Below are 22,049 nucleotides of genomic sequence, written 5' to 3' on the forward strand. Positions count from 1 at the left end.
GATTAAACGTGACTTCCGCTGCTGTCCAGAGAACAGGTCCTGGGGGGGGAGCAGAAGCCGGGAGACTAGAGAGGCGGTCAGAGCACCAGAGGTCTGGCATGGTAAGTGCCCGGAGGCACCGCAGTTGGTAGCAGTGGGTGGCAGGGAGGAATGAGCTGCTTCGGACACGTTGCAGAGGTAGACGGTATCTACTGATAAACTGGGTGTGGGTAGTGAAGGAAACAGAGAAATCAAGGAAAATTCCTGGATTTTTTCGCCTGAGCAGCAGAGTGGGTGGGAGGCCCTTTTACAGTGCCAGGGAAGACTGAAGGAGAAGCAGGTTTCTCCTTGGGGGGCGGGGGGGCATCAAGAGACATCAGCATAATTTGTATCTCTTTCCTGTATCCCTGAAGTTATATTGAGATCAAAGTGTAGTGGGTGTGCTCATGTACACACACATGCACGCGCGCACACACACCCACACACACACCCCAGAACAGAACCAGGTGCCAGGGCGGTTCTATTCAACCCTTAGACATAACTCAGTCAGAGCTTGAGGGGGCTTCTATCAAACTTTAATGTAAAAGGTCAGTGTAAGAGAGGAGAAAGGGCCCTCTGTTTTGACCACGGTCTGGTTGACAGGCACTCTGAACCTTTGCTTCTCGTATTTGATTGTTGGATTTCATTATATCCGAAGGGAGAAAGCACTAGAGGCATTGGGTGTAATTCTCTTCATTTTTTTGACAGTACCTATTGCAATGGGGGGTTTCCCCCCCTATCTCCAGCAGAATTCTTAAAGGAAAGAACTCGTATTAATCACAATTAATAGAAGACACAAAATAAAAATTCATCTGACTGAAGCATAGACTGGGAGGAGAGGGTCTCGCGTACCCCTGAGTGATCTCTGCCCCACCAGGAGGTGGTCTCAGGACGCCTCTCTGGAACCTTGGTGCTGTGCAGACCCAATTTCAAAACCATGGAATTACTTAGTGGATGCGATGCTAGAAATACGACCATCAGTAAGACCTGGACTCTGAGTTCTAGTACCTTTCAGTTTGTAGGGAAGATAACAGGTGAAAAGAGATGACGATCATGCAAGTTAAAGTGTGATAATCAGTGGAAGAGAGCTGTACATAAATAATATGTGTGGGAATTCAGAAGAGAAAGGAACGTCTAATTGGGTGATGAATAAGAGAAGCCTTCATAGAGATTATGGCATTTTGAATGAACTGAAAGAATATATGGGAGCTGGAAAAGCAGAGAGAAGACAAAGAAGGGCATTCCGGAATAGCATGAGCAAAGGTGTGGAAACTGGGACAGGTCAGGATGAATAGAAGTTTTGTTGGGCCAGTGGAATGGGTCTAAATAGGGCGATGAGGCAGGGGTCACCCAGCGGCTGGAGCCAGATATGGACAGCCCCAGACATCAGGCAGCACTTTGGGCCGGGGTCATGCTCAGCTGTCCATGCAGAGCCCTCACTGCTGCAGTCTCCTGAGCCAGGACCCACTTCTGGCTCTTTGTTCCAGGACATAACTCCCCAGAAACTGAAGATCTAGACTTTCTCCTGCTCCTTGAAGGATCTCCCACAGACCTTAAGGCACAAGCTCAGAGATTCCCTATATCCAGCAGGGGTCGTGGAATTGGGGGGGGGGCGGTCTTGGTGGGGTTAGAGTCCTTCATCATTTTAAATCATGTCAGAGGATATTTCTCCAAAAAGAGGTTAAAAGTAAAAAGGACATTCTTCCTGGCAAGTACTCTAGGTGATTTTTATGTATGTCTCAACTCAGCTCTATAGTTGATGTTACTTGAAGCTTGCAGCCCTGACCCAAATGAGCTATAGAACTTTGGTCCTACCTGGTGCATAGTGGGGACTCCTGTTTGTTTACTGATTGACTCATACATGGTAGTCACACCCAGAGTCATTTATGTAACCAAGTCTAGGTAGGAAAGTAGTTTTTCCCCCCCTGTGGCACATAAGATGAGTAAGAACATAAATATTGACGCTCTATCTTGACGTTGATACTTGACCTTGAAATGTTAACTGTGACACTAAAAGTAAATCTTACAGGAAAAGAAAAGATTTTGGCCTCCAGTCTAAGCTGTAATTTCTTATGATGTAAGAGAATCTTTTCAGAGCATGTCCAGTGTTGATAGAATGCTCTAATCATAAAGGTTTTTTATAAACACACCTGAAATCATTTCATTTACTTTAAAAAATTAGACATTTGAAATGAAGTCCTATTTTTTACGGGTTCTGTGATCATGAAACGAGCTTTCCCTCTTTAGGATGTGTGTGGGATCCAAAGGACGTCATGATTGTCAGATGTGGCTTCAGCTTGTCATTTTCAGAAGGGAACTTTAATGGGGCATAAATTCAAGTGCTCCCACAGAATTAAATAAACGTTCTTTGCATAGTGACAGTGGAGTAAATCCTGGGGGAGAGATGTGCCGTGTGTCTAACAGCTCTTCCGCCTGATAATTAAAGATGGTGATCAGCTTTCAAGTGAGACAGTCTCTGGGCCGGTGACAACTCTGACCCAGTCTTTAGGAACAGGAGGTGCTGGAGCAATGGGACAGAGTCAGAGAAAGCATGTCTTGCGCAGAAAGGGAAGCAGAGCTAGTAATGGGCGAATGAGCCCCGTTTTGCCGCAGCCTGTGACGCAGTCAAGATCGGAGGTGCAGTGGCCTCTTTGCCGTGTGTGTCCGTCTGTCCATGTCCCTCTGCGTCTGTTCTTCCCTTCCGGCTTCAGCGTCCTGAGTTACAGCACTAGCTGTGCTCTCTGACCAGCAAGTGCTGAGGGCCTTTGCTGTGCTGCAGCTCTGGCGTCACCTGGGCTGTGCTCCTCGGTGCTGTTCCGCCCATACGCGAGGGTGGAACACGAGCCTGTGGGGCCCCGCAGATCCTCAGAGGTTTAGCCTTCGTAACCCAGCTTGGACTTGATATGGCTGTTTATAATTATCCTCGAGTCCTCGTGTATTTTTGTAAAGACAACAAAATTGCTACTTACCTCTCCAGAATAGGAGAGCCGATTCCCTTCCTAACAGGAATGTCCAAGGTCCTGGTTCCAGGCACAGAGGGGAAGCGGCCACCTGTACCCCTCAGAACTGTGGCAGATGAGCCCAAGCTGAGGGGGCATGCCCAGCTCACTAAACGGTGACACTTGAATTTTTTTAAATTGTGCAAAGTGCCCTCGAATCAGAGTGACTTGACCGTCTCTCTTAAGTTTATTGTTTCATACATTTATTCTAAGCACATCTTTTCAGAACATTGTGGGCCTCTGTCCATAATCTCAATTTTCTGAATATTGGCTAATATGTCTAAAATATTCATCCAGGTACACTCTGTGAGTGACAATCTACAAGAGCTGTTCTTTATTTTTTCTTTCTCTTTTCCTCTTAAGAAATGCCATTTTGGAGAGCAATGATGGGAAGACTTTATATTGCATGAAATCCTATAAATAGCATGTTTGACTTCCAGACTGCTCTGGTCTGTGCAGTGAATTACAAATTGTCAAAACTACAGGATCACAACCCTTCTGAAACCATTTATGCAGCAGTATCCAACATGGGGACCTGAGAGCCCAGAGGTTAATATCCTTCATCTTCTTCAATAACAGAGCAGTGTATTTACTCTGGGGTAGTTGTTGACATTACAGCAATTCCTGAGATTCATGAAAGGAAAATCATAAAAGGAGCTCTGGGTCGTTACCACTGGTTTAAACCAAGTTCTACTGCAATAGTGATGAAGAATTTGTTAACCTTTGTGGTGGTTAGAGATGACCCCACGGCCTGCGAGAAACAGGGTGCAGGGAATGAGCTACAAGATGGATTGGTAGCTTATGTGCATTGTTACAAGGCTGGAAGTGCATTGTAAATAAAGTTCCTGTAACGGAGCATACTGGGCTGTTGGCATTTGAGAAAAATAAGAATTAAAGGGTAAATTTCATGCCATATTGACTGGACCTAGATCAGTAAGTGAGTGATTGAGCTTTATGGACGCGAGTGGGTGTGTCTGAATGTGCCTCAGACAGGCTGAACAATTGATGAGAAAATGAAAGGAAATACCAGTCCTCCTGGGAGTGTTCACCTGTCGTCTCAGTGGCACTGAATGGGAAGCAGGGAGATCCGTCATCCTACGGGATAGGTAACCAGAGGCACGTAGCTTGGCGTCCAAGAGCCATACGTGGATTTGAATCCTCACTCTACCGCTTAGTAGCTTCGAACCTTGGCAAAATATTTAACCTCCCTGAGTCATTTCCTGTGGGCACAATTTCTTCATTGCATTATTGTATTGTAAAAAGTACTTGGCACTTTTCCCTGGCATTCAATAAATAGTAGCAATAACTTAATATGGGATGGATTCTGATTTAGGGTCCTATAGAGAATGATTTGGGGGGAATTTTTTCCTCTGTCCTTTCCTATCTAGGGTATACAGCCTCTCCAGAGAGCCACGGAGGCTAACGGGGACCAGGACAGGGACGGGAACATCTACCTCCACTGCCAGACCATCCGAGGCCCCGGCACCCAGGCAGGGGCCAGTTGTCCCCACATTCCAAAAGTACGTGTGATGGTTTCATTTCATTAGGTCTCTAGGATATTGCAAAAACCTAATATGAGTTTAAAAATAACAAAACATTCTTTTCACCTGACTATAAAAATGTGCACTTGATGAGCTAGGTGTTGTGTTGGAGTTAGTTACCTAGCTGCGGAGCCAAATTTGGAATCATGATAAACCAACAAAGGAGCCACAGAAATGCTTGGTATCCTGTGGACCCAGCAGCATGTGATTCTTCAGCAGGGATTGGGGTTTTGAGGAACTAGAGTGCCTGTGGAAAAGCTTCATGTGGCTCTACAGCTGCAAACACATGTCAAAAACTAAAATTTCCAGGCAAACCTGTACAGAAATATTAAGGCTGAAAGTTGCCTTGACAAGTTCTTCCTCAAGCATGGCCAGCTAGGTCACAGTGCTACTAGGTGTCGCAACCCTGGAAGTGTCCACCCTGCAGAATTATGGGCCTTAGGTGACACCCAAGGTTTAAAAAAAAAAAAAATGAAGCTATAAAAATGTTTCTTCATAAGCTGAGGAAAGTGGCTGTGAGAATTTATTCTACTTTGAATTTTTATTTTATTTTGTCCTTGGACTTTTTCCATCTGTCTAATATTAATATTAGAAAAGGCATCAAAAGGACAGATTTTTTTTCTTAAATAAACCTGACATGTTAATATTCAAGTTTGGGTACTAAAAATATTAGTCTGGAAGAGATTATTTACTTTTCAAAATAATTGCTCTCCAAAAGGATTCATTCAGGATTTCACTAATTAATGATGTCTCCTAAGGCATTTGACATTTAATTAATTTTAATTACAACTTTTGAGGAGTACTCTGTAAGCAAGCCGTATACCTACATTTCCACTCGTTAATTGAAATTAGGACTAAATTATTGTTGTGTTTTAGTAATTTTGAAACTAATTGCCTTCAGTTTCATGTAGGTTATTTGTTTTTAAGTGAAACCTAGGCCAAGAATTTTTTTCTCCTGTGTTCATTGAAAGTCTCAATGATTACAATGCTAATAAAGTAATTATGATATTCTATGGGATAGCTCTCATTTCAGATCTGTACCCTCAGATAATATTTGCATAAAATCACATTAATAGGAGGGTTATATACCATTTAAATGTGTGTGTCTGTGTGTTTATAATATATATATAATGTATTATTATACTCCTTGCTCAGAAAAGGTCTTTTTATTTTCTGCCTCAATGGCATATTCTTTCTCTGAGTCCATGGAGTCACCCTAGAATTTAAACAAGTATACTTTTCAGACCCAGTTGCCCTTCTGCCTCCTAGTAAGTGGTCCCCTGCACCCCCACTGCCTCCCTCCCCTGAGGCTTGGAAATTAGAAGCTATTTCAGACACAGGTCTGCCTTAGGTCCTTATCATCAGTGCAGAAAATTGGAACAAGAAACGTACGCATCTGAGAATCAGGATTTTGACTGTAAATCACTTCTGCCCTTGTGCCATTAATCAAATAGAGGCTCGTTTATTGCCGTTTCGTCATTATAAAACTTTAATTTCTGTTTGGCTGAAAATATCCCTGATGGATACATGACAGGGTTATGAACTCTCTGTATAAAAGCCTCTTTATAAATAAGATTTCTTACGGCTGTAACGATTTTGTTATCTGGGAGAGGGAGTGTGGGAAGAAATGTAAAATACAGGGCAGAGGGCAGGCAGTGAAGGCAAAGTTACAAAGTTCAAGGAAGCATGGTTACAAAACTCCTTTCTTTAGATTGCTGACAATATCCTGAAGTTGGCTTTTTAGAGAAGAAAACTCATAGGAAAGGTGAGTCCAATTTTAGATCAAGCTCCTCCGTAGTATATGTATTTCCTGAATGGTTTTCACATAGAGACGAAATGATCTGTGCCCGGCCTAAGTGTTCCGGAATCTCTGTAGTGACTGCCCACCATCCTTTGAGAAAGGAGATTGTCACCCACAGGGATGTGGAGCTAGATTTTAGACTATAGGCCTCATCAACAGGTGTCTCTAGATCCATTGCCTTTGATTTAAAAGTTGAGTAACCACTGCTGTGAAATTGATTTTTTTTTTTTTTTTTTTAAAAAAGACATTTAAGCAAAAACATGTCATAGTAAGTGTACCATGTACTTTTCTTAAGCTTTCTCCTTGGTCCAGTTGTGAAGGGGGGTGAAAGAGTCATTTCTTCCATAGAAGACAAATAGGGAGTTCCAAGAAACAAACAAAGACTTCCCAAGAAACATGATCATACCAAAAACCCCCATTCCCACACTAGGCTGCTTCCTAAACAGTGGGTGTGTATTTCGTTTCTTATATTCTTTTAATTCCTAGGAAGTGTCAGAGAAAGTTAATATTACAAGGGGAAAATTAGTTCATAGGTAACATGTATAAAACACTCCAGTTGTATGAATGTTTGCATTTTTGACCTCTGAACATCTGCATGTAACCCTGTTTTCCAATCATGTGACAACAATGAGCTTTGTACTATTAACAGAGTCTCATGCATTATTTTTAACATGTGGCTGTTTAGTGAGACGACCTTGTTTTCCATGGTTCACAAATTATCGGTCCTATACCCTGTGCTCAGGTCTCTCCCAGCTAAAAACAGAGATGTAGGACGTGGAGAGGGGAAAGGAAGGTTAAATGCCTGTTCCAGGTGGTAGGCAATCAAGGTAAGCTTTCTGGACAGTATTCTGAAAATAGCCTCATTCAATGATGTGTTTGATTTGACCACAGATCAGAGTTGGGTTTTGACTCTGTTGACTGCCTTCGCTTAAAAATATAAAGCTCTCCAAAGGCATCTATTCTACTGGGTGTATTCATTCCGTCATTGCTTTAGCTGCTAGGTAATAAGCTACCATTGATGACTTCTCTCGCTTTGTATGGCCAATGATGGCATGAAGAAGGCAGAGCGCAATAGCAAAATGTGTGTTCTCTTTTCTGTCCTAGATGACCAGGAGTGCATGTGCACTCAGCCTCCAGGTTACCTGTGTACATGTACATACCCAGGCACATTTTTCAAGTTTATTCCAAGTTAAAGAGAAAACAACAACAACAAAAAACATGCTTCCTTCAATTACGTAGCCCTTTCTAATAACTGGTTCCCCCTTATTTTCTAGCCAGAATTCCTGAAAAGAGCAGGTCCGTCCCCACTAACTCTGCCTTCACCTCCTGTTCTAGCTTTGACTCAACTGGAATCCAGCTTCTGCTCCCCTCACTTGGCTCAAGCTTCACTAGCTAGGATCCCCAGTGACCTGCTAACTATTACATAACTTCCAGACCTTTCCAGAGTTCCTGACATCCTTCCACCTTTACTCTGTCTTTCTCTTGCTGTCCACACCCCGGCCTGACTTCTTAGACACCATTCAGCCATGGTTCTGCTCTGTAAGTGGTGAGATGTGGTCACTTGTTTTAATCTTCTTAGTCTCCTCATCTGCCCATCCTCTTTAGCCCGCTGCGCTTCTCACTTGAGATCTCAGCGCCTCCAGGACTCCAGATGCTATCGGTAGAACATCAAGCTCCAACTTGCTACAAAACTGAACTCCTTGGTTTCTCCCAGGCCCTGCTCTTCCTTCTAAGTTTCCATCTGATAAATGGCACCAGCTTTTATCTCGTCATCGAAGCCATCAGGCCAGAACATCTGGTGGGGTTTTGTCAGCCTCTGTCCCTTTGACACTCGTAATTCCTTCTTCCTTAAGACTTTCCTAGGAATTCGTTCTTCTTTGGACACCTTGAATAAATCCATGGTGCTCCCACTAACCCTTGCTCGTACCTCTATTATTCCACAGCCAATTTGTATCCCAATTATGTGTTTGTCTCCCTCCCTCCCAACTAATGCCATGAGCTACCTCTTTTTGTTCACTCAACACTAGCTCAGTGAGCACATGATAGGCACACCACATGTATTTGAACAAATCAGTAACAAAATGGAATTAATGTAGTATGTAGGGAAAGGGAAAGTGACGGCCTTGTTCTTGGGAAGTAGATGGCTCCTATAGTCCCTGCTGGTAGCCCCCAGGATAGACACCTCTGATAGCTTAATTCAAAGTCCCACTATTAAATCATGTCAGTGTGTTAGAGGCAGTCACCTGAATATGCCTCCGTAAGGATAGAGAGTGGGGCGGAAGGAGGTGTACACTTGTGAGCATGTAAGACACAGAGTTTATTCTTGTGTTTTTATTATTTATTAGTTATTGTACTATTTTCCATACGAACAACTGTAAACCTACTCTTGCCCCACCCTGTATGCCTCATAGACTTAAGAAAATGACAGATCTAGAAAGAGCAGAACTCATCATTTTTTAACAAATTAGCTTTATATCTAGCCCTGGGTTAGCAATCTCCTGCTTGAGTAACAAGGACAGCTTTTCATCCCGGATGGTGGGATCTGATAGGTGATAAGAAAAGGGAAGGACCTGCTGCAAAGGAGCAAGAATTGTGGCGGACGTGAGCAGCTGGAAAGAGAAGCTTTAGACCAGAGAACTGCTGGTGAAGCAAGGCTCTGGGTATGGAGGGGAGTCAGCTGTCCTGCTGCCTCCTGATTCCGTGCTGTGCTCGTTGACCCTGCCGTAAACAGTGGGAGCCAACACCCAAGTGACTCATAGCCAGATATTACCTACCAGTAGGCAAAGCTCGCCCGTAATCTGCGATGGATAGTCACACCTGCCTCAAAACAGAGTGCCTGCCCCTCGCTTAGCACCAGCATTCCTGCTAATCCAAATTCCTCTCCCTCCCTGTGCTCCAGTTGGAGTCCAGTCCACCAGGATGGTGGATTCTATTACAGCTTCATTTTAAAATAGTAATTAGTTACTCTGGGGTTGCCGATGCTGGAGTCCACATTTCCCAGTTTAGTAATAACATCACTGCCCTTTTCACTCTAATGCTAAGTCAGGGGTGGTGGTGCTGGTGGAGTTGATGGGGGTCCTATGTGCCAGGTCTGCTGGCACCTTCCCCCCCCCAGATTGGCACTACTACGAGGACACACACAAAATTAATATCTAGCCCAAATGACGTATCAATAACAATTTCCACATAAAGATGTAAAAGGCATTTTTATGGCATATGTTTAAAAATCAAAGTGCCTTTTTGTTGTATTTTTTCTGTTTTGGTGGCACCTGTTAACCTGGCATTCTGTGCGACACATTTGTGCCAAAGGTGACAAATCCCCAAACTCTGCCATCCACGGAGCAGTAATAACAATGGTGACGGTCCCTACCATTTTCACCTTCAGGCTAATTGAATATACGTGGAAAGGAAGCTGATGTGAACTGTGCTAGCAGGGTTCAGAAGCAGTGGTCAGTTCTGGTGCCTGTGTCCAGACCGAGCATGTAACATTTGGGGCTGGGCCTTAGGAACTGGCGTTTAGGTAGGGGTGGGCAGTGGCAACTAAAATGGGGCGGGGACAGGAAAGCACAAGATGTTCGGGTGACACTGAATCCACCACGGCGCCTGGACCTGGGTGTTGATACAGAGGAGTAGCGGAAGAAATAACTAGAAAGCTGGATAAGGTGGAGTGATTCCTGCTCCCTGGAAGAAAGAGCTAGAAAGACTGCAGAGGCCCCCGTGGAAGGCAGGAGAGACTGGACTTTCTGCAGGAAGCAGAGGGCCACTGGAGATGGGGAGTAACATGACGGGGGCCACACGCCGAGCCTTTTCGGACTGTGCCGAAAATGTAGCGCTTAAGGGTGAAATTGAATATGCGAGGAGACTGGAAATTGGGTGGCTGGCCATCCAGGCTCGTAAATCGCCTTTTATTGTCAGATTAAATTTGTTTCAGGCCCAGCCGCATTCCTCTTGCATCCAAACGCCCCGTGTTGAATCAGATCCGTAAGTAAGGGGAAGGAGAACGTTTGCCGCCGCAGGGCGTGAGAGACAGTGGGATGGTACGATAAACCCTCACGATTTCCAACTTCTGAACCCCAAGTATGTACGGTCCACCGAAGCATGTCGTTTTCCCGTGGAGTGCGACGTCCCCCGAGGGACCAGACAGCAGCCGCAGGTGGAAGGCGCCCTTCGGAGCCGTGTCCCGCGCAGGGCCGCCCTCGCGCCTGCCCTCTGCGGCACGTTTGTGCCTCGACACAGTTACGTCTGAATTCTTGTCATGGGTGGCTCCCTTTCAGAGTCATTTTTTGTTTTGTTGTTTGTAACTACCTTTTCTCCAAAATGGGTTTCGCATAAGCCTGGTTCTTTCCCTTTGAACTCACCTGATTACACCCAGACCGCCTCGTCATCCATCACGACAGCGGAAAACCTTTCTCTGGCTTCGTATTAGTATCTCTTCGCTGACCGTGTCCCACCTGCCCAGAGTGGGAATCACACACAGGCACACACTCTCTCACACGGTCACATTCATTCTTTAGCTCCTTTCAGGAGCGTGGCCACCCCAAAAGCTTTCTGTATCTCAAACGCCGTTTGGAGTTCAGCGGTCAACACTCCCAGTTCCCCGCAGCTCACCTCTCGGCCCTGTGGTCCACAAATGCTCCTCACTACAGTGTCATCCCCCCCACACACACCCCATCTCCTCTCATGTGGGAAACCTGTTGGAAAGTTCTTTAGGATGCCCGGTTGTGAAGGAGGTGGCAGAACCAGTTCTAAATGACCTTGAGTGCCTGAGGTTGGTTTTAAGGAAGAGAGGACGTCCCATAGGTCAGATTCAGCTACAAAGCAGCTTTTCTGTGTCCTAAGACCTACATCAGCTGACTACTTTAAATTAAAATGCATACTGTAATTGACATCTCAGCATATTATAATTGGCATCTAGGTAAGCAGTCTCTAATGAAATGTCAGACTTAATGACTAATTCCAAAATTTAGAAAATTCTAAATCAGATCCAGCATTAACCACGTTTTTTCCTCATGTTCCTCTCTAACGCAATATTGAGGAATGACTAAGTGTTTATTTTTAAAGTGAAAAAGCTAACTTACAGGCTCCTCATCATCTCACGTTTTCCACGATCACTAATACCATAGGCACAAACCCAACCAAGCACATCTGTAATAAAGTTGTTAAACCCATCCGCCCTAGATTCTACAGGCATTCCCTAAGCAAGAAAAGAAACAGTTGGTACTGTACAATTCCCTAACAAGGTAGAAAGAGGCAAGATGACACAATATATTGGTTACTTATTTTGTAACCAGTGTGTATCCCCCACAAGCCAGGCAGAGGAATGATCCAGCCAGAGCTTTCCAATGTCCTAGCTGGTTCTCAGCTTCTTAAGAAGACCCTAAAATGGTGTAAGAGTTTCCCCGAGCCAGCCGAACGATCCTCTCTTCTTTATCTAGACTTCGTTTCCTCCCAGATTTTCTTCCCTCTGTCATCCACCACTACCACCTTTTTAAAAGCTTTAAAGGGGAAAGCCCGCAGCGGTTGGAGAAGAAACCTGCTGCCCTGAGTATTTTGTTGTAGCCTAAAGAGCTGCTTCAGATTAGAAACTGGAACCGGTGGGTCCCCATGAGCGGGGTGGTGGGCCCTCCAGGTGCGAGCAGTGACCCCCCGCCGCGGGAAGAAATCCAGCAGGTCAGATTCTTTAAATTGCTTCCATTTCACTTAGAATTGAGGTCTGCTGGGGTCACCATGGACAGGTGACTTTTCTTCCCATCTGGTTCTCTCTGGCACGTGAATCGGGCCCGGATGCCGAGTTAGACCGGGTGTGCGGTGTAGGTGGTAGAAGACGCGGTGGAACCTGTGGGCCCGTGTCATTTGGTCTTAGGCACACTCAGTACCAAAGCTAACAGGAGCTGGCTGTTTCATTGTCCTATTACCCCAGAGCTGCTGAGGCAGAAAGGAAGTGAAGGCAAGGTGACGGAATCGGTGGGGACACAGCCTAAGAGCAGGAAAGAGGGCTTTTGATGAAGTCAGAATTGGCTGTTTTTACCTGTGTCGTTTAGGGTAGACTAGCAGAGCCAGGTATAAACTGCCCTCTGCTGTCTGACACAGAGAAGTGCAGGAAAGTGTCCACTTCTTTAAAAAGTCCTTCTGAAGGCCCGGAGCGAGTGGAAAACAAACTGGGGTGACTGCCGCAGATTTGCAGAGCCCAGGACATCACAGGTCCCCTGGATCCTCTCTGATGTGAAGACAAGGGGAGGGTGAGAGAGTTGGAGGCATCACAGAAATAGTATTTTGGGGATTTGGAGAGCTGCCTTCATTATTCCAATTATAGCCTTGCTCTCAACGTGTGGGCCGTGGTCCAGCAGCATCAGTGTCCCTGGAGAGGTTATTAGAAATGCAGAATCTCAGGCCCCAGCCTCAGTCCCTGGAATCAGAGTCTCCATGTTAGCAAGATCCCCAGGGGATTCCCGTGCACATTTACCTGTGAGAGGCCCCGAGTGTAACTTCAGAAGGAGCTTGGACCCTGGAGAAGGCGCACTGTGCCCTCAGGTTTGGATCAAACTGAATTCAGTTTGAACAGTGAATATACACAACTGAATAGGAGAGTTTAATCCCCTCATAAGAGCACGATTGCCTTATGCCCTTATTTTCTTAATACTCCCAGTGTAATACGTCCTCACGTATCACCAGCCCTTTGACTTGCCGTATTTCACATGACTCGCTGTATTTCAGCAGCAGCTGGCCCTTAAAATCCGCCTGTCCCGGCGAGGCTGGAGAGGCGTCGCTTTTCTCCCCGGCGGCCTCTGCGTGTCCCTCCACCCTCGTTCGCGCTGGTCCCCCCTCCCCTCCCGACGCCCCTGCTGTTGCTGCGTGAGAGGAGCGGTTGGCCCTGCAGGGTGGAGCTGCCGGGCTCTGTCCGTCTGTCGCTAACCCCGAGTGTTCTTTTCCGCGCCAGGTCAGGGAAGAGTGCCGGCTCCTGAACGCCCCGCCCGTGCCGCCCCGGAGCGCAAAGCCTCTGTCCACCAGCCCCTCCGTCCCTCCTCGCTCAGCCAAGCCGGCCAGGCAGCAGACCCGCTCTCCCAGCCCCACCTTGTCCTACTACTCTTCAGGGCTGCACGACATGTAAGTCTTCACGCCAGGGCCCCCTTCCGTGCCACTCTGCCGTCGGCCAGGAAGCGGGGCCGTGAGAGCCACCGCCACCTAGGCCGGTGGTGGGAGAGAAAACATTCTTCACGTTTTAAAAAGTGTCCCTGCAACAGCATTTCGGGGCCCCTGTTGGCTTTGAGCTAGGATGAGGGAACCAGTGTCCCAGGAAGAAAAGATACCAGAGTCTCTGAGAAATCAGTGATCACGGCCAACTGGATTCTCTTAGAAGGAGCCCACGGGCTGCCATCGGTTCTCACAAACCAGCCCGAGTTCCTTCCACCTTGAGTTCAACGTGAGCAGACAGACAGCACCTTCCCCAGGACTTAGCAGTGAAGGGGGCCTCTGGCTCGCGTGCTCCTCGAAATGTCATCCAGGGCAAGAAGCCCTTCTTGACCATCGCTGCCAGGTAGTTAGTTCTTCCCTTCTGTCTGGACCCTCCCGGTGCTGAGCTCATTCTTTTGAAATGCAGCTCATTTCATTGTGGGCAGATGCCCATCACGTTTTTAAGAAATCTTTCATCAGGTCGAGTTGAACTGTATCTCCATGTAACTTCCAAGTATTTCTTCTTATGTCTAGAAAAGCACATATAGGGCCACCTCGCTTCTCTTTGTCAGCCTGTGAAAGTGTGACGTCCACTAGGCTATAAGTCTTCTCTTCTTGGTTCCGTCAGCTGTGTCCCCGGGTGTCACCGCCTGGTCACCCACCTCTGAGCACACTCTGGCTTCGGTCACCCTTAAACTGTGGCCCGAGCTGAATGCACTTGCACGACTCCCCTTGTGATCTTTACAGTCTGAAGTAGCTCGCCTTGGCAGGTATTTTTGTTCTCCAGACATTTAAATCTTTATGCTAATGTGACTCAATGGTATGGAAACCGAGGCAAGCATATGCATTTTATTTGAAGCACTTCCTCCTACCTCAGCCTTTTGGATGGAAATAGAGTCATGGGTGGCGGTGATGTAGTCGTGTCACTAGCACAGGATGGCCAGCACGAGGCGCCCATGTGCCGCTTTCACTCCAGCCTTGCGCACTGTAGACATCAGTAATCAGCCCCAGCACCTGTTAATGATGAGCCCAAACGTGGCTTAAGAATTTTTCTCATCATAAAGATCTAGGTACCCACTAACAATGAGTTTCTTGTTAGCTAACAAATAAATTATGTCTTTGCCATCTCCACTGTAGCATTTTAAATCATCATGTTCATATCCATAATTACCAATCTATTTTAGTAATTTAAAGATTCTTTTGTTAAAAAATCTCAATGAGGTTAGCAGGTATTTTATTGAATTCATGAAAAGAAAAATTATGTTTTCCTAACTGCATTTTTCTGCTTAGAAGTCGCATCCATGGGGGAAGGAAAGGCTTGTATCTGAGTTTTTTTTTTTAACTGATCTCCCCTTCTGTGTTTGCCTTTAAGCAGCGTTACTAAAAGCGACACCAGCCCTTCTGAAAGTGCTCCTGTTTCCTGCTATCCATGCAACCGCGTGAAAACCGATTCTGTGGACCTGAAGTCCCCGTCTGGGAGCCTGTCCGCTGAAGGGCTCGCCTCCCGGCTCTCGTGGCCTAACCATTACTCGGGAGCCTCGGAGAGCCAGACCAGGAGCGACTTCCTGCTGGACCCAAGCCGGAGTTACAGTTATCCCAGACAGAAGACGCCAGGCACACCAAAGAGAAACTGCCCAGCACCTTTTGACTTCGAAGGCTGTGAACCCTTGGCCAGTCCCACCAGCTCGGCCCCTGCAGAATTCAGTAGCAGCGTCTCCGGTTGTCCCAAGTCAGCCAGCTACTCTCTGGAGAGCACAGACGAGAAAACGCTTGCAGCTAGCTCGACAAAGCAGAGTGTTTCGTGCCCTGCCTTACCCCCCAGGGCCCCCAAACCAGTGGAAGACAAAGCCTCCTCCGGAACTTCTCCTTTGCCTCTGAAAATCGATGGTGCTGAGGAAGACCCCAAGTCGGGGTCACCGGACCTCTCTGAGGACCAGTATTTTGTTAAAAAGGGCATGCAGGACATCTTCTCGGTCTCTTACCCTTTCTCATCTCCGCTCCACCTCCAGCTGGCCCCCAGGTCCTGCGGCGATGGCTCCCCATGGCAGCCACCCGCAGACCTGTCGGGACTCTCGATAGAAGAAGTGTCCAAGTCGTTACGGTTTATCGGTTTGTCTGAAGATGTCATATCATTCTTTGTGACCGAAAAGATTGACGGGAATTTGCTTGTTCAACTAACAGAAGAAATCCTCTCAGAGGATTTCAAGTTAAGCAAACTGCAGGTGAAGAAAATCATGCAATTCATTAATGGCTGGAGGCCCAAAATATAGCCAAATAACCCCAGCTAGCATTGAACAAAACTGATCAGCGTGTGTGCTAGAAGGGGTGGGCCGGGACACAGTTTCATGTTTTTTTGCACTAAAAACCTTCTCTGTAAATGGGGATAAGAGAGACTCTTACTATACAGATCACTTTTTTGAATGGTGAGCAGGCTGTTTTGTACATCAATAAAATGCTGTACAGACACTCAGAGGTGTGCCTTGTACGTCACTCAACACTCAGCAGCTGCTAAAAGACAAGAGGCATGTTCAGAGAAGTCATTCTCACCCAAGTAGGTTTATGCGAGAAGGTATGATATTTATTACAAAATAGCCAAAGCTGAAAGACATAAAAATATTTTAAAAAAAACAAAACAAAAAAACAAAAAAAAAAAACACCACTTTTGAACAACAATTCCTTCCTTTGGGAGAATCGACTGTAGACGATTAATTAGCTCTGTTCTGTGCTCTGTTGTTTGGGTTCCTCAGTGCTCATTTATTTACTCTTGTGCCTGACAATGTTAGTGACATGAAATGACACTTGAACGTTACATGCTTGTTGGGGATCTTTTCATCAAAAGGCGTTTTCCAAAAGTCATGTGTTGATAGAAGGCATGTGACCTCCTTAGAAATAATACAAACCATGACCACAATAATTCATCTGTAACTGCTGCTAATTTTATTGAGCAGAAGGAAAAAAAAAAAAACAACAGAATACATATATGTGTATAAATGTATACACAGTACAAATGTATATGTTTTAAACATTTTGAGTCTGATCATTCAGATAATAACGTCTGTTCACTTCCAAATATCCACCGAGGTTTGGGGCCATTAACTAAGTTGACTCTCTTAGGAACAGTGGACAGAGTGACCCAGAGGTTCTCAGAACCCTGCCCCTTGAAGCTCAGGCTTGTTAGGGCTTCATCGCTGAAAACTTAGAGGAAATCAGTAGAGAGTCTGCACTGAAGAATTACATTGTATTTTAAACCCATTGTGGGGCTGGGTTTTGCATGTAATCCTGCTGTGCTGATGTGCAGGGAAATGACAGTTTCTGTCAAATGACAATTCTTCTCGGGTTCGAGGGTCTTATTCTCCTGATGTCTGGAAATGAAGTCTGAGGAGTGTATTCTTGGAGTGTATTAGATGTTTTCAGAGATCCGACGAACCGTCTTCTGTTACTGTATGGGCTCCATCTGTTGAGTAATTTTTAAAAGCATTGATGAGAATACTTGTTTAGTTCATAAACTTTTTCCTTCCTCTCTCCCAAAGAAAATACATTATTACTATACTTTTATTCCAAGAATTTCAGGACATTATTCTGTCAAATTTTGCCAAATGGGATTAAATATTACAAAATATAACAGCCTCACCATCATTTTAGACTTCTTGCAGGAATATATATCAGTAAAGCTTTAGTTCCCCAAGCAAGCGTCACTGTGTAGCCCTTGGATCTGTCCCCAGGTTCTGGGTGTACAGACCGCCTGTGACTGAGGTGTCAGCGTGACCTGCAGGCCTGGCTTCTATCTGATGATTCGCTCTTCCTGCTCACTAAAACAAACAAACAAAGGTGAAGACAAGACCCACCCGTCTAATTTTTTCTTTTTTTTTTAATTTCTTTTAGAGAGAGGAAGAGAGAGGGAGAGAGAGACAGAAACATCAACGATGAGAGAGGGCCATCGATTGGCTGCCCCCTGCACACCCCCCGCTGGGGATCAAGCCCACAACCCGGGCATGTGCCCTGACCAGGAATCGAACCACAGTCTCCTGGATCCTAGGTCAATGCTCAGCCGCTGAGCCACGCCAGCCAGGCCCACCCCTCTATCTTTGCAGACCTGTGCAAATATGGCTTTATTTCTTGGCATTCAAGATATTTTTAATTTATCTCGGTTTAGAATTGAAGTGAACTGATACATCTTTACTTTCTATCTTAAATGTCCTTTAAAAATAATAATCTATATAGAAGTTTCCTGTGCATCTCTCTCAGGACAGGAGGCCCCTTGGTTACTTTCATGTTTAGAAAGCATCATTCTCTCTGAGGGGCAGCTTCCTTAGTAACCTTAACCTCTCAGAATTTTCCCTTTAAAGTAAAATCAGACAGGATGCCATTAAAAGGTTGCGTGTTTTCTTCGGCAGACTCTTGATGAATTCATTTGTAAACACGTAGCCCCTGGACACAATTTTCAGGTTCAGGCAGGAGGAAAAGGGTGGGTTTGGATTCACTATGAAGGTTGCCCCACATAAACAACTGACTCCTTTTATCTTTTTTTGCAAAAACTTTTTTACAAAACAGTTTCTGTTTTTGTCTTGGCATATTTATGTTGAGTTTGTGTTGATGGCAATATCGAGACTCTTTGAGGGCAGGGACTATGGCATTTGATTCATGTATTCAAAATGCATTGAGCATCTTTCGTGAGCCAGGCACTAGGCTGGTGTGACTCCACAATGCTGCAGAAAGGACCCGGCTCCTGCCCTCTTGGAATCCATAATATTTGTATTCTAAATCACAGTTGCTGAGACTGTGTATATGTGAGGGAGAGACATGAACCCTCTGGGCAGTCAGATGTATGGAGAGTTAAGTGTCTTTAAAGAGCCCACAGATTTCAGGAACACAGCCCTGATGAAAGGATATAAGACAAACACCACAGGACAGTGAAAGCTTGGAATATGTTGGAGGCAGAAAGTAACTCTGCCTCCCACTGGCTAGTGTTCTCTTTCACTGATATGGAATTTTTTAAGTGTAATAAATATCTTCTGGCATCTCTAAGGCCACAAATAAATGTAATTACCGTTTCGGAGCCAAACACTTGTCCATAGGGGACCTTGACACCCTGGCTCGAGAAGGCTTTAGCTGGAGAGAATCGTGAAGAGAGATCAGAGCAGGCATAGGGAGGGAACAGCCTTTCCCTTCTGAGAGCTGTGGGTCTGTAGTGAAACGGGATGCATAGACACAGTCCCCACAAGCAGAACCGTTTCCAGCCAAACAGGTCAAGACCGAGTGTATCTTCCGGCCCAGTCCCTGCCAACAGTGCAGTGACCACAGTGCTTGGGGGAAAAGTGTCTTTCAAAAGAGGACCCTTTCTTGGGTTCTTAGATTCATGGCTACCACCATCATGGCCCCAACAGGAAAGAAAATCAGCAATAAACCAAACCAAGCAGCTCCAGTGTAAAATGTGGAGAACACACACACACAGCTCAGTTCCCTTTCAGAGTCCTGCAAATGCCTGCACCTCCTCGCCCCCTTCAGGTTGAGCTGCTCAGCTTTATGAACTGTGAAATTTACATTTGTGCTCTTTCAACCCACATATACTGTTTAGGTTTATGAAGTTGCAGCAAGCTGCCCATTCGACGAAACTGCAGTGTTTATTCTCGTATCGTGTAGAAATAAAACAACCACCGTGTGGGACAACATTGTGACAGTCCATTCCAACTGTTTTCAGACACATCCGTCAACACCCTTTGCTCACATTCCAGGGCCACCTGCACATCACACGTAACGATCCTCAAGTTGGGGGGGGTGGGGGGGTGGGTAGAGGGGGCCCTTCATCTTCTAAACACTATGTTTAAGAAGTCACCGCTCATCATGCCTCAAGAGTATAAGACTAACATTTTGAGTAACAAACTCGAAAATGAAACAGTTCTCCAAAGAACCTCGTGAACTGTTCAAAGAAAATTTCAACTCCCTCCGCCGGAAAAGTTCATCCTGATGTTGGACCCATGAGACTCTCAGAGACTCTCTTCATTATATCAATTCCCACTATTTTTCTATAGTCATATAAATGCTTCAGGCTGCTAGGGCAAGAAGAATAAAATGCCCAGAGTTCACACAATGGAAAGCAGGACTTTTATAGTGTGGGGCTGTCATATTGTGGAATTCTCACGGCCACTTCTTGTCAAATCACATCGATTAGTCTTTACAACTTGGTGTTTTAAAATTTGTCTAATTGTGAAAGCCAGAAACAAGAGGTAAATGCGATTTCGGTTAAAACTATGTAGAAGTCTCTCCTGTAATTTTGCTGCTCTGTCTAATGTTTAGGCTATGATTTTTGTAATGAGCTTATCAGATTACAGATTTCCTTTGTTTACAATCTTATGTAGTAGGGCTCAGATAATTTCTCAGCTATAAACCTCTTCTCCCATTTTCATGTTAAGTCCCACTTAAAATATTGTCTAAGCTAAGCCTAAAAATTGAACTTAATTAATTAAACTTTGGGGAATTTTCCTTAACTTAAATGGAAATGGTATGTTCTTTTCAAAGAATTTTGTAATCATGTACTGTTTGCTTGGAGAACCGGGGATGTTGACTCAGTTAACAGCTGCATTACTTTCCAGAGCATTATCCAATGGGCCCAGTGTGTACCTCAAGAGAAACATGGTATGTTATGCCTAAAAAATTCATTGTCGATTTAAAGGGTTCTGAAATGTCTATAAATAAAGAAATTTTAAAAGTTGCTCTTCTTGCAATTGTTCCTCAGTGAGTCATACCTAGTGTGTCGTTTTCTAGAACCTCTCTTCCCCGCCCTCATTAGAGAAGTGAACTTGTCTAAAGGGATTCTTAATGCTGCAGGCCCATTCGGTATGAGCCGGAGATTGGAAACTATGGCTGTTGTTTGTAGTAGAAGCTGGGACCCAGGTAGCCTGATGGCATTCAAGCAGAATCCAGGCCCTGGCCAGTGTGGATCAGTGGTTAGAGCGCCACCCCATGCACTGAAGGGTCGCAGGTTCCATTCCCGGTCCAGGGCACGTAACTGTGTTGCAGGTGGATCCCTGGCCCCGGTCGGGGTGGGTGCGGGAGGCAACCAATCCATGTGTCTCACATCAATGTCTCTGTCTCTCCCTCCCTCCCTCCCTCTGTTCCTCCCTTCCATTCTATCTAAAATCAATGAAAAATACCTTCAGTGAGGATTAACCAAAAAAACAAAAACAAAATCTAGTACCTGTGTGAACAGGAGTTAGAACAAGACAAATATAGACGACCTGGTAAGCTTTAAAAAAAGAGTGTGCTTGTTTGCACAGAGAAAAGAGTACAAATTCATATCTCTGGCTTATACCTCTTTGGTTTAAGTTATGCATTTACATGGAGCATAAACAATAAGTAGAAATGGTTGAGGGTACTGGACAAAGTCATGAGCATCGAGCATACTGTTCGCAAAAGTTGGCAAATGGCAAGTGGTTTAGAGCTTTTATTGTACTCCAAATAGCATGAAATAGCTTCCCAATGTTTCTGCCCTAAATTTCCCTGTCTGTGTGTGTGTGTGTGTGTGTGTGTGTGTGTGTCATGTGAGTGAGGGGCTTTGGAGAGGGTGGGAGGTCTGGGAGGACAATGAGATCGGATGTTCTGAGCCTGGCTGGGGCCTCCCCAGCCTCACACCAGAAAGACTTACTGCTTTCTTTTACTAGACAGTGCACCCCCAAATCATTTGTTCCATCTCAGTCATTAAGCTTCAACCCTTCTGTCCTACTTCCCAGGCATAAAACCTGTGACTAAACCCACAGGTGACCACTTTCCTGGGTTTCAGGGACGTGCGCAGGAAGAAGCTATAGGATCGACGGAGGTTGTCTATAACATCCAAGAACCTACCTCGAGGTCCTAGGAGAACTTACATGAGACAGACACTAGGACTGACTCCCCCAAATTGGATATTGCAAAGTACCTTTGAGTTTAGAAATAAGTTGGGTTAGAGTCAAAGATGTTTGGATTCCTACATATCTGAGGTTAGAAAAAAGCCAAATCATTGAAAAGAATGGTAAGTGCTGGGTAAACTCTTATTTCACGAAGTGAGTCTTCCCTTAAGCCCTTCCCCCGCTGAGCCCCTTCTTGCTGGTCTAACACATACGCAGCCTCCAGAGCTGACCGAGTACCATTCCCCAAGCGGATTAGGTGTCACTCTTCTGTGTGACGTAGCTTCCCGAGCACATCTCCAACCCCTTGTAGGCTGGGAGCTCTTCGGTACCAGGGCTTATGTCTTTACCTTCAGAACTATACGTGACGTGAGGTCCTACCAAACGTCAGCACGAAGGCCATCACGGTCCTGATGGCGGCCAGGCTCTGTACCACCAAGGTGACGATTCTGCAGCCACATCCAGCAAAGTAAAGTGAGAAGGGCGGTGTACATGAAACTTGTATGGATCATAAAATACCCGAGTGGACTAAAGGAGAGCAAGATATTAACTTGTTTAGAGATCCCAGATCATTTGCATCGTATGCCAATGAATAAATTTTTCTTCTAACAGTTTAATTTAGCCAATGACTTCACTTTCT

At 45.4% G+C, this 22,049-nt stretch overlaps 1 protein-coding gene across 7 annotated transcripts in view; it reads left to right on the plus strand.

Moving 5' to 3' along the window:
- GAREM1 (GRB2 associated regulator of MAPK1 subtype 1) overlaps nucleotides 1–20,238 on the plus strand; it is a 172,733-nt gene extending 152,495 nt beyond the window's left edge. For 2 of the 7 annotated variants that reach the window (XM_081150226.1, XM_081150228.1), the window contains 3 exons: nucleotides 4,406–4,537; nucleotides 13,297–13,463; nucleotides 14,902–20,238. In XM_081150226.1, coding sequence (XP_081006352.1) covers nucleotides 4,406–4,537; nucleotides 13,297–13,463; nucleotides 14,902–15,799 — 1,197 coding nt within the window. In that variant the 3' untranslated portion in view covers nucleotides 15,800–20,238. The remainder of the gene's footprint in view (nucleotides 1–4,405; nucleotides 4,538–13,296; nucleotides 13,464–14,901) is intronic. The other 5 variants (XM_081150229.1, XM_081150231.1, XM_081150230.1 and 2 more) reach the window with 3 other exon arrangements.
- The last annotated feature ends 1,811 nt before the right edge of the window (nucleotides 20,239–22,049 follow it).

This window comes from Miniopterus schreibersii (assembly GCF_964146895.1).
Source record: "Miniopterus schreibersii genome assembly, chromosome: 10".
Classification (NCBI taxonomy): Eukaryota; Metazoa; Chordata; class Mammalia; order Chiroptera; family Miniopteridae; genus Miniopterus; species Miniopterus schreibersii.